The following is a 10,937-nucleotide window of genomic DNA, read 5'->3' as shown; positions in this document are numbered from 1 at the left end:
CATTTTTAGTCCTCGAAACAAACATACCGGACATTGCATGCACTTTTATGAGACTGCACAACTCTGATTGAATGGATTGAGCTAGAAGAAAACTCCTTTTACGTTCTGGTCCAGGATCTTTTTCGTCTCCTCGGTCACGTCGATCAGCGTGGAGCTTTTGTTCAGTATGATGAAAACGTGTCTTTCATTCGAAACACTCCGCTTCACGATCCAGTAATCGTCGTGCGTTTTGACGATCGTTTCGTCTGCCACGTTCGTCGCGTTCCCCCGCACATCGTCCAGCAGATCGACGATCAGGTTCATCACGTCATTCGGTAAACTGGTGCCGGCCACCGTCTGATACTGGGCCGGCCCTAACGGTACCGTTCCCCGGTGCTGTAGGTTCAGCTCGTTGAAGTAGATAAACTTTGGTGCGCTGGCCGGGTCCTCTTTGTTGCTGCCGGAGCAGCTGAAACCGTGGCTCGATTCGCCGGCGCTCTGCAGGTGTGCTCCGATGTCGGACGAAATGCTCGTTAGCTGCGGGTTTACGACGGCATTCAGCTCATGGTACAGCGACTGTTCATTTTCGGCCGAATCGAGCAGCAGACAGAGTGTAATGTTTTGCACCTTCCGGCACACCATCAGCGTGTAGCGCTTGGTTTTGCCCTTTTCGCTAACGTACACCGTGCGTGCCTGGTCAGGGCTGGCGTTCAAATCGAACATCGGGCTGTGGAAGTACTCATACATGGTGTACAGGTCGGTCGGGTTAATGCCGCTCCACACAACCTGATCGCTGTACAGGAAAATGCAGTGCTTGATGGGCTCGAACGTGGCCTCGATCATGTTGACAAAGTTCTGTACCCTCAGAAACAGTAGCTGATTGAGGGGCAAATACTGGACGCTCCCGAATGCATCCACGACATCGCACTTTTTCATCTGCAGGTGAAGTATGTAGCTTTGGTAGAAAGATTCCAGTTTGCCGATAAGGTTCGCCTGCGCATCGAGGTCATCGTTCGGTCGCCGGTTCTCCCCATAGGTGCCGTGGAACATGCGAAACATTCGATACGACTGTCGCAACACCGCCTGGAAGATGGTGTCATGTATCGCGTCTCCATGGTACTCATTGTAGTCGCCCGATTCACGCGTTTTTCGCTCGAACGGAACGCTCAGCGTCATGATCATCCAGTAACCGGGCTCGGGTTGGTAGTAGAATTGGCAGCTTTTCTGCGTATGCAATGTCTGCACACTATCATCGTTAGTGAATGTGCTGCAAAAGATGTTCTATCAGCCACTTCCTGCACACAGTAGGGCAAAGTGATGTTCTTACTTGCTGAACTTTATTATGGCTTCGCTTAGTCCGACGTCCTTGATTTTGCTGTCGATATCCGTGTCCTGCGGATGGTAGAACAGCACTTTCTTTTCCTCCTGTGGGATTGACAAATGAAACTTTCCATTCTACAGCTGGCCACAATCATTCCGCACCGCACAAAGCTTACCTCGCCTTCCTTCGGGCCAAACGCAGTGTTAAAAATGTAAAAACTTCGGAGCGCGAGTTCCGCCTTGAGTACGGGATTAGTCATTTTTGTGAAAAACGTTATCGTTTGTTTTGCATTCCGACCGGCGGTGACAGCACTTTGTTTACGTTCTCCGAAAAAAAATTTCGGGCCGATGACGTTTGCGCAAACTGTCAGCCAACGTGAGTGTGTGGCCCTTTTTTTCGTGCGCCGCAAAGCTTGTTCAGTGTGAATCTTTCGTGGGACGAAAAATGGAGAAAATTAGCAAAAAATCTGCACCCCGGGCCTCGGTTAAGCTCGGAGAACTAAACTACACTCCGGTGCTGATTGCACTCGCTGTGGTTCTGTTAACATTCGGTCAGTTCTCTCTTCAAACCCCTCTAACCAAAACGTTGCTGATGCGTTACTTTGCCACATTTCTTTCCAGTGCTCCTGTTCCTATGGAAACGGAAGAAGACCGTTCGTTCCGCGGTTCTCTTTACCGGGCTGTGCGATTCGGGCAAAACGTATCTGTTCTCCAATCTGATCCTGGGCGATGGCCGGGAAACGTTCACGTCCATTAAGGAAAATGTTGGCTCGTTCAGAACGGACAAGGGCCGCGAACTGAAAGTAGTAGATGTTCCCGGGCACGAGCGTTTGCGAGGAAAGTTCTTCGATCAGTACAAAAGCAGTGCCAAGGCGATCGTATACGTGATCGATAGTGTTACCGTGCAGAAGGACGTCCGGGATGTTGCCGAGTAAGTAACACCGTTTTTAGCCGTAATCGTGATGCGATTGGTTGATGACGACATGTTTTTTCAGTTTCCTGTACACCATACTGGCCGACAAAGCGACATCAAACCTTCCCGTTATAGTGCTGTGCAACAAGCAAGATGAAACATTGGCCAAAAGCGAGTCAGCCATCAGGAGCATGCTGGAGAAAGAATTGTAAGTGAAGAATGGCAAATGTCCCGGCCGTTTTTTTTCGATAGGAACACCAGCTTTCTAATGTACTGTGTATTTTCAGCAACATTGTGCGTCAAACCAGAAAAAACCAGCTTCAGTCCGTCGATAACAGCTCTTCGTCCGTGGCATTTTTGGGCAAGTCCGATCGGGTCGATTTCGAGTTTGGACAACTTTCGCAATCGGTAAACTTTGTCGCTTGTTCGGCACAGAAGAAGGAATTTGACGAGCTAACCACATTCCTGGAAACTCTGTGAGCAAGGCCAGTGTGCATTTAATTACCGTCACGACTTCCCGTGTTGAGTGTGTCTATGTGTTCGTTTATGTTAAGGTTTGTCTCATTTCACTATCCATTAGTAAAGTTTTACTGACCAAAACAGCCTTTAATTTTTCCCGGGGGGTTTTATTCTTAACAATAACTAATTCGAACTGTAATACTTTGTAACTGAACTTCCAAAATGTTTTTTACAAATGTGGTTGCATACTTGTTGTTATTATCATTTGGCTGCGTACGTTAAAAGAACGAGAGTCCTGCGCCTAAAGTTATACAACACGCGGTACATCAACACTCAAAATGGCCGTTGCAATGCATTTTTAATGTGTAAAAATTTGGGCAACATTACTAATTGTTTTGTTGCCTAACGATATGCTTAACACTATATTTTGGTATCTGATTATTGTTTTCCGCTAAAGGACTGTCATGCCCTCCGTGGATCGCCAATTCCATGCCGTGGTTCAAGTACCGAATCCGGTTCAAGGTAAGTAACACTTGATGCTATTTATGTTGAAGTTTCCGCCAAATACACTCCTCGAAACAGTAGCAAAACCCGTTACATTTCATTTGGCACTTGAGTCAAACGGAGCACCAGGTAGTGAATAGAAGCACTATCTATACGATGTCGTATAGAACATCGAAAGCCAGGGCGAACAGTGCGACTCTCGCGTGCTTGATGAAGAGACCAGCCCTCCGGCGAGCGCCATAAATTAGCGCAATAAATTACCGCCAGCCCCCAAAAGTCACGTGGTGGTTGTGATCGCACCAAAGCCATCCTCCTGCCACCCTCCTCCGAGATGACCGTGTGCTTAGGGATTCAAGATGAAATCCCGAACAACCCTGCCCGGCGTGGAACGGAAAGAGGCTTCGGCGGAGGGTTTAATGTCGATCCCGAGCTGCACCCATAAATATCTGCGAAAGGGCTATCCATCGTGGTAATATGAGTAGATTAGCCCGGCAGCCCCAAACGGCAGCAGCGTCATCATCTCAACCGGCGAGTCCCATCATCGTGCCGGTTCCCGGATGGCGCTCGAGGGCAAAAAGGAAGGCAATATCGATGGCGTCGCCAACGAAAGTTACCACCGACCGACGGCGGGCATGATCCCCTTTTTGCCCTGGTGTCGCCGCCCGCCATCCTGAAGAAGTGGTGCCTGGTGGCGTGATTCGAAGGGACGATTAAAATTCTTCGATCGTATCGAACCCAGCTCGCGCCCAGCGATTCGAAAAGGATGCAACCGCTGGGAAAGTGACGGACGGGACAGAACAACAGTTAACCGGAGAACCTCGCTACGGTACGAAGACCGGACCGAAGGGGCGCAGCTAAATTGCCAGAAAAAAGCTTGGCGCGATACTTTTAATAGGGCTTGATGAAATTTGAATTTCAATAAGTTTCGGTGTCCCGGTTTCTTCCTGGAAGGACGGCGAAGGGCTTTCGCAGGCTCCGTTTGTTGTCTCGGACTGTAGCGCCTCTGCGGACCGATTTACTTTCGCTTTTTTGCTTCGCTTCACGATCTCGTTGCCGGTTGCCGGTTTCTTCTCAATCGGATGAGATTTGTGATAGGGACCAGAAAAGGGTTCCCGAGCGCCGCCACGTGAATCGCCGGGAACGGTACCGTTAGGTTGGTAATTATGAGGTTGGCTAAGAACCGAAAACATTTTACGAAAGCTTTCGATGTTTATTTTCATAAAATATGGTCCGGACGCCCGGTCCGGTCGATCGATAATCGTGAAGGCAAAAGATTTTGCGAAACACCTTCCTTCGTAGAAAGCAATTATTGGAACGATCCATACTTTTTTCATTTGTCGACATTTGTCGGAACTTTCGACATTGTGTTCAAGTTTAGGCAATATTACTAAAAGAATTATGCCCATCAGGTTCTTTCTACTAAAAGTGGCGCTCTTTTGATTACCTTTAACGCTTCGATCGACATTCGGATCGTTATTGTCTAACAACTTTGGATCAATTTTCAAAATCAATTGGACTCATCATTAGGCATCGGTGGTAAGGATGCTCTGTTCGGAATCGATTGGCAGTGGCAGGTTTATTAATTGGCCCTATATCGGAACGTTAGTCGAATCCGTACGAATCACGATCTCGCCCATATTCAATCGGTCGTCCGAGACAACAACTTTTTGTTCGTCCTGTTGCGCCCGTATCCCGTGACATGCATCGTTACGCGGTGTGTTGCACTTTTTACTGCAGCTTCCGAGCCACCGCTTCGAAAGGGGTCCCTGGCTTTGTAAGCAGATTAGCTTTGATGTGCTGCTGCTGCTGCTGCTGCTGGTGCTACTGCTAACAGCCGGCAAACCTGGAGCGGGGCTGGATTTTTGTGCTGCCTCCGGCGCAGTCCGGCCGGCATCGTTTAGCAGCAGCAGCAGCCCGTCGGTTACGCGTGGTCTCTGGCCGCGTAAGCACCTTGGCACGTAATTCTTAAGCTTAAGCTTAATGTTCGGCAGCTTCTTCATTACCCGCTGTTTCGGCCCGTCGGGCATGGCCATTTAATTTGATTGTCCGGAATGGTGTCCCGGGCGGACTGGGGCCACTGTCAACAGCTGCCCAGAGCGCAACGCCGCGTTCTTTCACGCAGATTTTCGTGGGATTCTTGCCCCGCTGAACTTCCTCGTTTGGCACACCGTCGGCTGCCGGTCCGAACGCGCCAGGGTACGGGTTTCGCAAAAATTATTGAATAATTCTAGTTATTTCACATTTGCTGCATAATGATAATTGCTGTCAATTCCCGCGTGCAGTGTCTTTCACGGCGTCCTGTGACCCACCTTCCGTGACCTCCCGGGGCCCCGTGGCGGAACGGAGCGTTCGAAGGTGTCACCTCTCACACTCGCCCGGCGTTCGCCCTCCAGGAGTGCCTCTCGGTGATGTTGATTTTACCAATTGACCACTCCGTGCTCCGTGCACTGGAGGCCCCGTTTGGCCCTTTCCGCGTGATGGGTTTAGTTAATTAGTTCGAGATTTGTTTCGCTTCCACCGTCCACAGTTGACAGGCGACCTGCGTCACCTTGGCCACCACGAGACCTAAGAGGCCCAATTAGGGGATGCACCCGGGTTTGAGGTTTTTAACTCACCGGCACCGGCAATTATCCGCCATGGCCAGCCGCGCCACGCAAAGGTCACCAGCCGGGGCAGTTCGCGCGACCAAAAGGGCTGTGGCAGGAAAACGGTTTCGTCACTCCTGGACGACTCGACTCCCGGGGAGGGGAGATTAAGAGTCTTGTCCGGCAGCGGCTGGCGGCGACGCGTCATTAAGCGTCGGGTGGACGAAGTGACAGAACGGCAGAACGGTAGCTACGGCCGCGACACCGAACACCGACGGCGTAGCTGCTTCTCCTAATCCGCTCGGGCCCAAAGCATGATGTAGCGAGGCACCGGAGTGAGTGTTAGAAGGTGCCAAGTTCGCTTCGAGTTCAGGGGCCGTGGCCGGAAATGTCGAGTGGAATGGCTTAATTCTTCGGGACCAACAAGTTGCCCACCATTAACACTCCGAAAAAGGGGAGGAAAACGGACTCCATCTTTTCGGGCGGCCCAAGAGGCCGAGCTAATTGGTCTAGGAGAAAATTTGTCCAACATTTGTCCAGGGGAATTGAGCATGCGTGTTAATGTCCGGTCGACAAATTAACGGGACGTGAAAGCACATTTTAAAGTCAAAGTCTGTAAATCACATTCTGGCTTAAATTGACGGCTAATCTGTGGGTTTGTTGGGGAGTTTGTTGATCTTCGAGATTACTATGCCGTACAAGATCGTGTAAATTACGGCAAAGCAATGTCTGTCCATATTTTTATGAAAACTAAGAAGTAAGTAAGAATTCAAAATTCACATATTTTTAAGAACACTTTTTACTATCTCGAACCATCTGCGAGGAACCTGACACCTGCCGGCAGGTCACCTTACAGCTTAGAGGATTATTTTCGGCGTTGCAACTTTCACAAAATCACGCCAACAGTGTTGAGTTAAATACATTTAAATCCTCCGCTGGCCCCAGGCCGGAGGTTCGTTGCTTGTGCCAGCGTCGCCGTTTCTTCATTGTGGCCGAATGAATCAATTATCTGCCACGAATGGTTGGTGTGCCAGGCGCGGTCCGCTGGCTGGCCAATGTCGTCAAACGGCTTAGCACCTTCGGGAGAGGGGGCCACTAACGTCCGCAGGGACACCGGACTGCATCGAATTTGGGCGCGTGGTCTGGGCTCCCGTCAGCGCCCCTTCAGAAAACAGACACACGCGCGTGGCTCGGACTCCTTTTTTATGGGCCGGTTAGAAATTTATTCAAATGATACAAATAAAACATCGCCCCAGCGGCCGTGTTCGGGTCCACCGCGGTACCGAAAACCGGAGTCGGAGCTGCTCCGTGGCTGGCTTAAATTTATAATCCCACTCCGTTTATGACGGATTTTCCCACGGAGTGGCACCGGCACAGGTCGGTCCGGGGCCACGGAGAACATAAATCGGGCTCCCCGAAAAAAGAGCCCGTCCGGACGAAACCTTAAGCCCGTAAACTGGAAGCTGATCGATGAAAGGTCCATTTCGGTTCAATCGGATCCGTCGAACGCGCCCGGGGTTTAAGTGCGGCCGTACGCCGCCACCGGCTTTTTTATGTGTTTTAAAAATACGATCGCTGCTGCTTCGCTTCGGGACACTTCAGGGCTCCGGGAGTGCCGGTCAGCTAGTCTTTCATCCGGCCGCCATCCGCCGTTCCCGTGAAGGACACAGCAAAAAGTGTCATAAATAAATCGATCCCATTACCGACGTCGGGGCGGACGAATCGCACGCCATCGTTAGGCTTCTAGCGTCGCGAAAACGCCACAAGGCGCTCGACGACACGGACACTGATTAAGAAATACATCATCGTCGGCCGTGTCAGCAGGAACGGGTAGAGAAATGATGGCCGAAAGAGGTTTACCATTCCTTCGCGTGGCTTAACCCGCTCGCTAAACGACAATCCTTTGACTCAGGGTGCCCGTCGGGACGCAGGGAGTTCATTAGGATTCAATTTATGATGCAATTTTTAAAGCTCTAGCAGCTAATGAATTTTAAATTTTGTTCTCTCGCTGCTAACAATGTTGAACCGAGATGCACCGGCCCGGGCGCTTGTCGTGGCGGAGTCCACCGTCGAATTCGGAGTTCCAGTTGTCGCCCACTTGAGTTTTATCACCATGTCCTGTCCAGACCCCGAAAGAACGGTTCCCGGAACCGTTCTCCTATATCGAACGTTCGATTCGATCCTGGCAACGTGGCGGGCAACCTTTCTTGCTAGACGGTCCACGGGTTCGGCCGGTCGCGGCTCGAGCCATAAACAGGCGGACGACCGGGCCAGGCGCGGAAACCGTAAAAACCGTCCTCACCCGTTCCGAGTGCCAAGCAAAACCCGCCAGGAAAGGGTGGAGGAAAAAAAACATGGAAATTAAATTTAAGGAGAAAAACGATAAAACTACTCGCGGCCACAAGTTAGACATTTAGAGAAGTTACGAGTTTCGGTAGTGTGTGGCGTCTGCTGGCTCTGCCAGGCGCTCTGGTGGCGCTTGCCGCCGTGGTTCCGTACTTCGTGCGACTTGACTTTACGGTCGCTCGCCATCCGGTAATCCGGTATCCGGGCCCGCCACGGTTTTTTTTACTGTTTTCCGTCAAATTTCTGCATTGACTGTGGCACCCCGGGGAGGGCCCCCAAAAAAGGCCCAAAACGTCCGAAGAGACGTAAAGCAGCACATTAACATCAACATCGATGGGAAAAAAACGATGGAAGAGTTTGAACCCATGCTTGCAGCCGTTTGATTGAATTCTGTACAACACATTAACGCGCACTTTACGCCGCCCCACCGAGAACGCCTTCCTGGCCTGCCGGATCTTCCGGCACAGGAACCTGGAGCGGCCACAAAAACGGGCATAAAACCAGTGCTCCAGCGGCTTTGCTCATTAAAATGGTGTTAGGAATTCATTAAGAACGAAACGGTCGTGGCCGTGGCCGGGAATGGTTGTGGACGCGGCTTCCGGTGCACCCCTTTCGGGGAACGCGTTCGGAATTGGGCAATGTGTCCAAAACGAGCCGGCCGCCGTTCGTCAATTCTCTGCACGGGCCGCAGAAGTTTGTTTTGTGCTTTTTTCCCCTTTCCCGTACGAGATCTTGTTTTGATGTAGGGCACAGTCCTCCCTACGACAAACTTGATCTAAGATCGAAGATCTTAAGCGCATACCTTTTTGACCTACCCATAGTACGTTTTGAAAGATAACGGGCTGTAAAAGGGCGTGTTACAATGAAATATGCGATCGTTACGATCATCAGGCAGCTTATCGCTTTAAACATAACCGATTAAAGTCGATCTGGTTATTATCGATTTTACTACGAAAGTAGATCTGGATATTATCGATTTTACTTTCAGATTATCGATATTATCGATTAGATCAGATTAGATCAGAACAAAATGACGAACTAATTAATGAATCCTAAGATAATAAATCCAAGTAAACGGATGGTGACAAAGACGATGAAGTAAGTGTTAGCAATGATCCGAGCGATTGCTTCGATCCGATCAGAAACCTAAACAGTCAACATGTCAACATTCGGAATACTTTACTAACATATCGAACCATTTTCGTTACTCTCACTCTGCGAAATGCTGGTCACATCCGCTACCGAAAGGTTCAAGGTACGCCTACAGTCGTCGAAAATAAAACTCCCTCCCATCTCGAAATGATGAATGAAGTTTCACAAAACGCCCGGTCGCTTGTTAATTGTCCCGAGCGGTGCCCAAGCAAAGCGGTTGGTTATCTCTCTCTCTCTCTCTCTCCCTCGGTGGGAAAGCGGGAAATGCGCCGCGAAAGAAAAATCGCTTAAATAATAACAACCGACGGGGCAGGCGCCAGGCTCGCGTTATGCCGACCGGCAATTGACAAGTGCAGAAATTGGAATAATAATTGCGCACAACATAATTACGACGGCCAGGCATTCGGGCCGGGCGAGAAAAGTCTAATCAATGGCCGGCCGGCCGGCCGACGGGAAGATAAATTGAAAGTCGCCCCACATGGGTGTGGCGTGCAATAAAACAAATGCAATCACGGGACGACGTGCAATTTGCTGTGTGTATGGGTGGGGGAAGTCTTCTTGGGGAGTCTGGGGTGCCCTTATGCAAATGTGGCCGTCGCTTGGAACGAGCCTCGAACGACGTCATCGAGCCGGCCAGCCGGCGTGTCTTACGGCGGTTAAGCACTACTTTTCGAGCCTTGTCCGGTCCGGGTGTGCCTTTTAACGAAGCCCGGTGACACGGTTGATGACACTCTTTGTCGCCCTGTCAGCCAGGCGACGGGACGAAGAACATCTTCACTCTCGCTGGTGGGCCGCTTGGGCTATAAACTGACAGGTTTATGAAGGGGCCACCGTCGACGGACCCCCGCCCAGATGAAGACGCTCCGAAGTACCGTTGAAAGCGATCGTCGCGCACTCCCGAAACTCCCTCCTGTCGGGGGCTGTAAAAAACTCATTATAATTTCGTTACACTTGCAACTACACGCGGTACGCGGCGCCCTAATTGGATAGTTTCGATAGTTGGTGTTGGTCCCAACAACTGTCCACGCGGGAGGGCCCATTTTTTGTGCCACTCATTTTGCATTTTACTCTCCTCGAACAATAATTTTCTAATTAGTCGAACTGAAACGAGTGGTCCACAATTAGGCTTTAAAGGATTGGTCGTTGGTTGGTTGGGAAAGTATTTTTCTTTCCCATTTATTTAAATCCCAACGGTGCTTAAGCACCGGAATGGCGGACCCGTTGCGCCGCGTAATAAACTGCTCCAGCTTCTTAGCTTAATTGTGTGTCCTGCCGAGCGCTTTTTTCCCCGAGATCCTTCTAAAGGACGGATGAACGCAAAAAAGTGAATGGGTGAACGCAAAAAGAGGACAGTGAGACCCGAGAGCCATTTAAGGAATCCGTTTCTTGTTTGGTGCACGCGAAAGGAACGCCCGCCCTGGTGTCCTTGTGGTGCTCTGGACTCATAAAGTGGCCGGTGCAGTGAACCTAGTGAACCCTTGTTTGGGGACCAATCAAAAAAAAAAAAAAGAAGCGCACCTTTTCGGGACACCGATGGCATTAATCGATGGCATAACTTCATTCCGGGTCCGCGTCTAGCCGCCAGCGCGCAATAAATAACCAATCTGTGTCGCAAATGCAATTAGTGAATGTGCGGTGGTGCTTGCCGAGCCAGGTGATCAGATCCCCGCCCGCGAATG

The 10,937-nt window shown here is 50.4% G+C and overlaps 2 protein-coding genes across 2 annotated transcripts; one reads left to right on the top strand and one right to left on the bottom strand.

Moving 5' to 3' along the window:
- Positions 1-32: 32 nt before the first annotated feature.
- LOC131216353 (vacuolar fusion protein CCZ1 homolog) lies at positions 33-1,559 on the bottom strand. Its single transcript, XM_058210820.1, has 3 exons — positions 1,476-1,559; positions 1,307-1,404; positions 33-1,246 (listed from the first exon to the last, which is right to left on the bottom strand). Exons 1-3 carry the CDS (start codon positions 1,557-1,559, stop codon positions 82-84), a joined length of 1,347 nt encoding a protein of 448 aa, XP_058066803.1. The 3' UTR covers positions 33-81.
- Positions 1,560-1,709: 150 nt separating this feature from the next.
- On the top strand, positions 1,710-2,809 carry LOC131216425 (signal recognition particle receptor subunit beta). Its single transcript, XM_058210912.1, has 4 exons — positions 1,710-1,850; positions 1,921-2,230; positions 2,295-2,420; positions 2,500-2,809. The coding sequence occupies exons 1-4, from the start codon at positions 1,745-1,747 to the stop codon at positions 2,690-2,692; spliced, it is 735 nt and encodes a 244-aa protein (XP_058066895.1). The 5' UTR covers positions 1,710-1,744; the 3' UTR covers positions 2,693-2,809.
- The last annotated feature ends 8,128 nt before the right edge of the window (positions 2,810-10,937 follow it).

The sequence above is a fragment of the Anopheles bellator genome, chromosome 1 (assembly GCF_943735745.2).
Source record: "Anopheles bellator chromosome 1, idAnoBellAS_SP24_06.2, whole genome shotgun sequence".
Lineage (NCBI taxonomy): Eukaryota > Metazoa > Arthropoda > Insecta > Diptera > Culicidae > Anopheles > Anopheles bellator.
This window is presented reverse-complemented; position numbering and strand designations above follow the sequence as displayed.

What these genes read in the sequence shown, in the direction of transcription:
- LOC131216353 (XM_058210820.1), bottom strand. Translation starts at nt 1,559, where the DNA reads ATGACTAATCCCGTACTCAAGGCGGAACTCGCGCTCCGAAGTTTTTAC. An exon ending in TTGGCCCGAAGGAAGGCGAG is followed by an intron (nt 1,405 to 1,475) that starts GTAAGCTTTGTG and finishes TCAATCCCACAG; the next exon opens with GAGGAAAAGAAAGTGCTGTT. An exon ending in GCCATAATAAAGTTCAGCAA is followed by an intron (nt 1,247 to 1,306) that starts GTAAGAACATCA and finishes CATCTTTTGCAG; the next exon opens with CACATTCACTAACGATGATA.
- LOC131216425 (XM_058210912.1), top strand. Translation starts at nt 1,745, where the DNA reads ATGGAGAAAATTAGCAAAAAATCTGCACCCCGGGCCTCGGTTAAGCTC. An exon ending in GACGTCCGGGATGTTGCCGA is followed by an intron (nt 2,231 to 2,294) that starts GTAAGTAACACC and finishes ATGTTTTTTCAG; the next exon opens with TTTCCTGTACACCATACTGG. An exon ending in AGCATGCTGGAGAAAGAATT is followed by an intron (nt 2,421 to 2,499) that starts GTAAGTGAAGAA and finishes GTGTATTTTCAG; the next exon opens with CAACATTGTGCGTCAAACCA.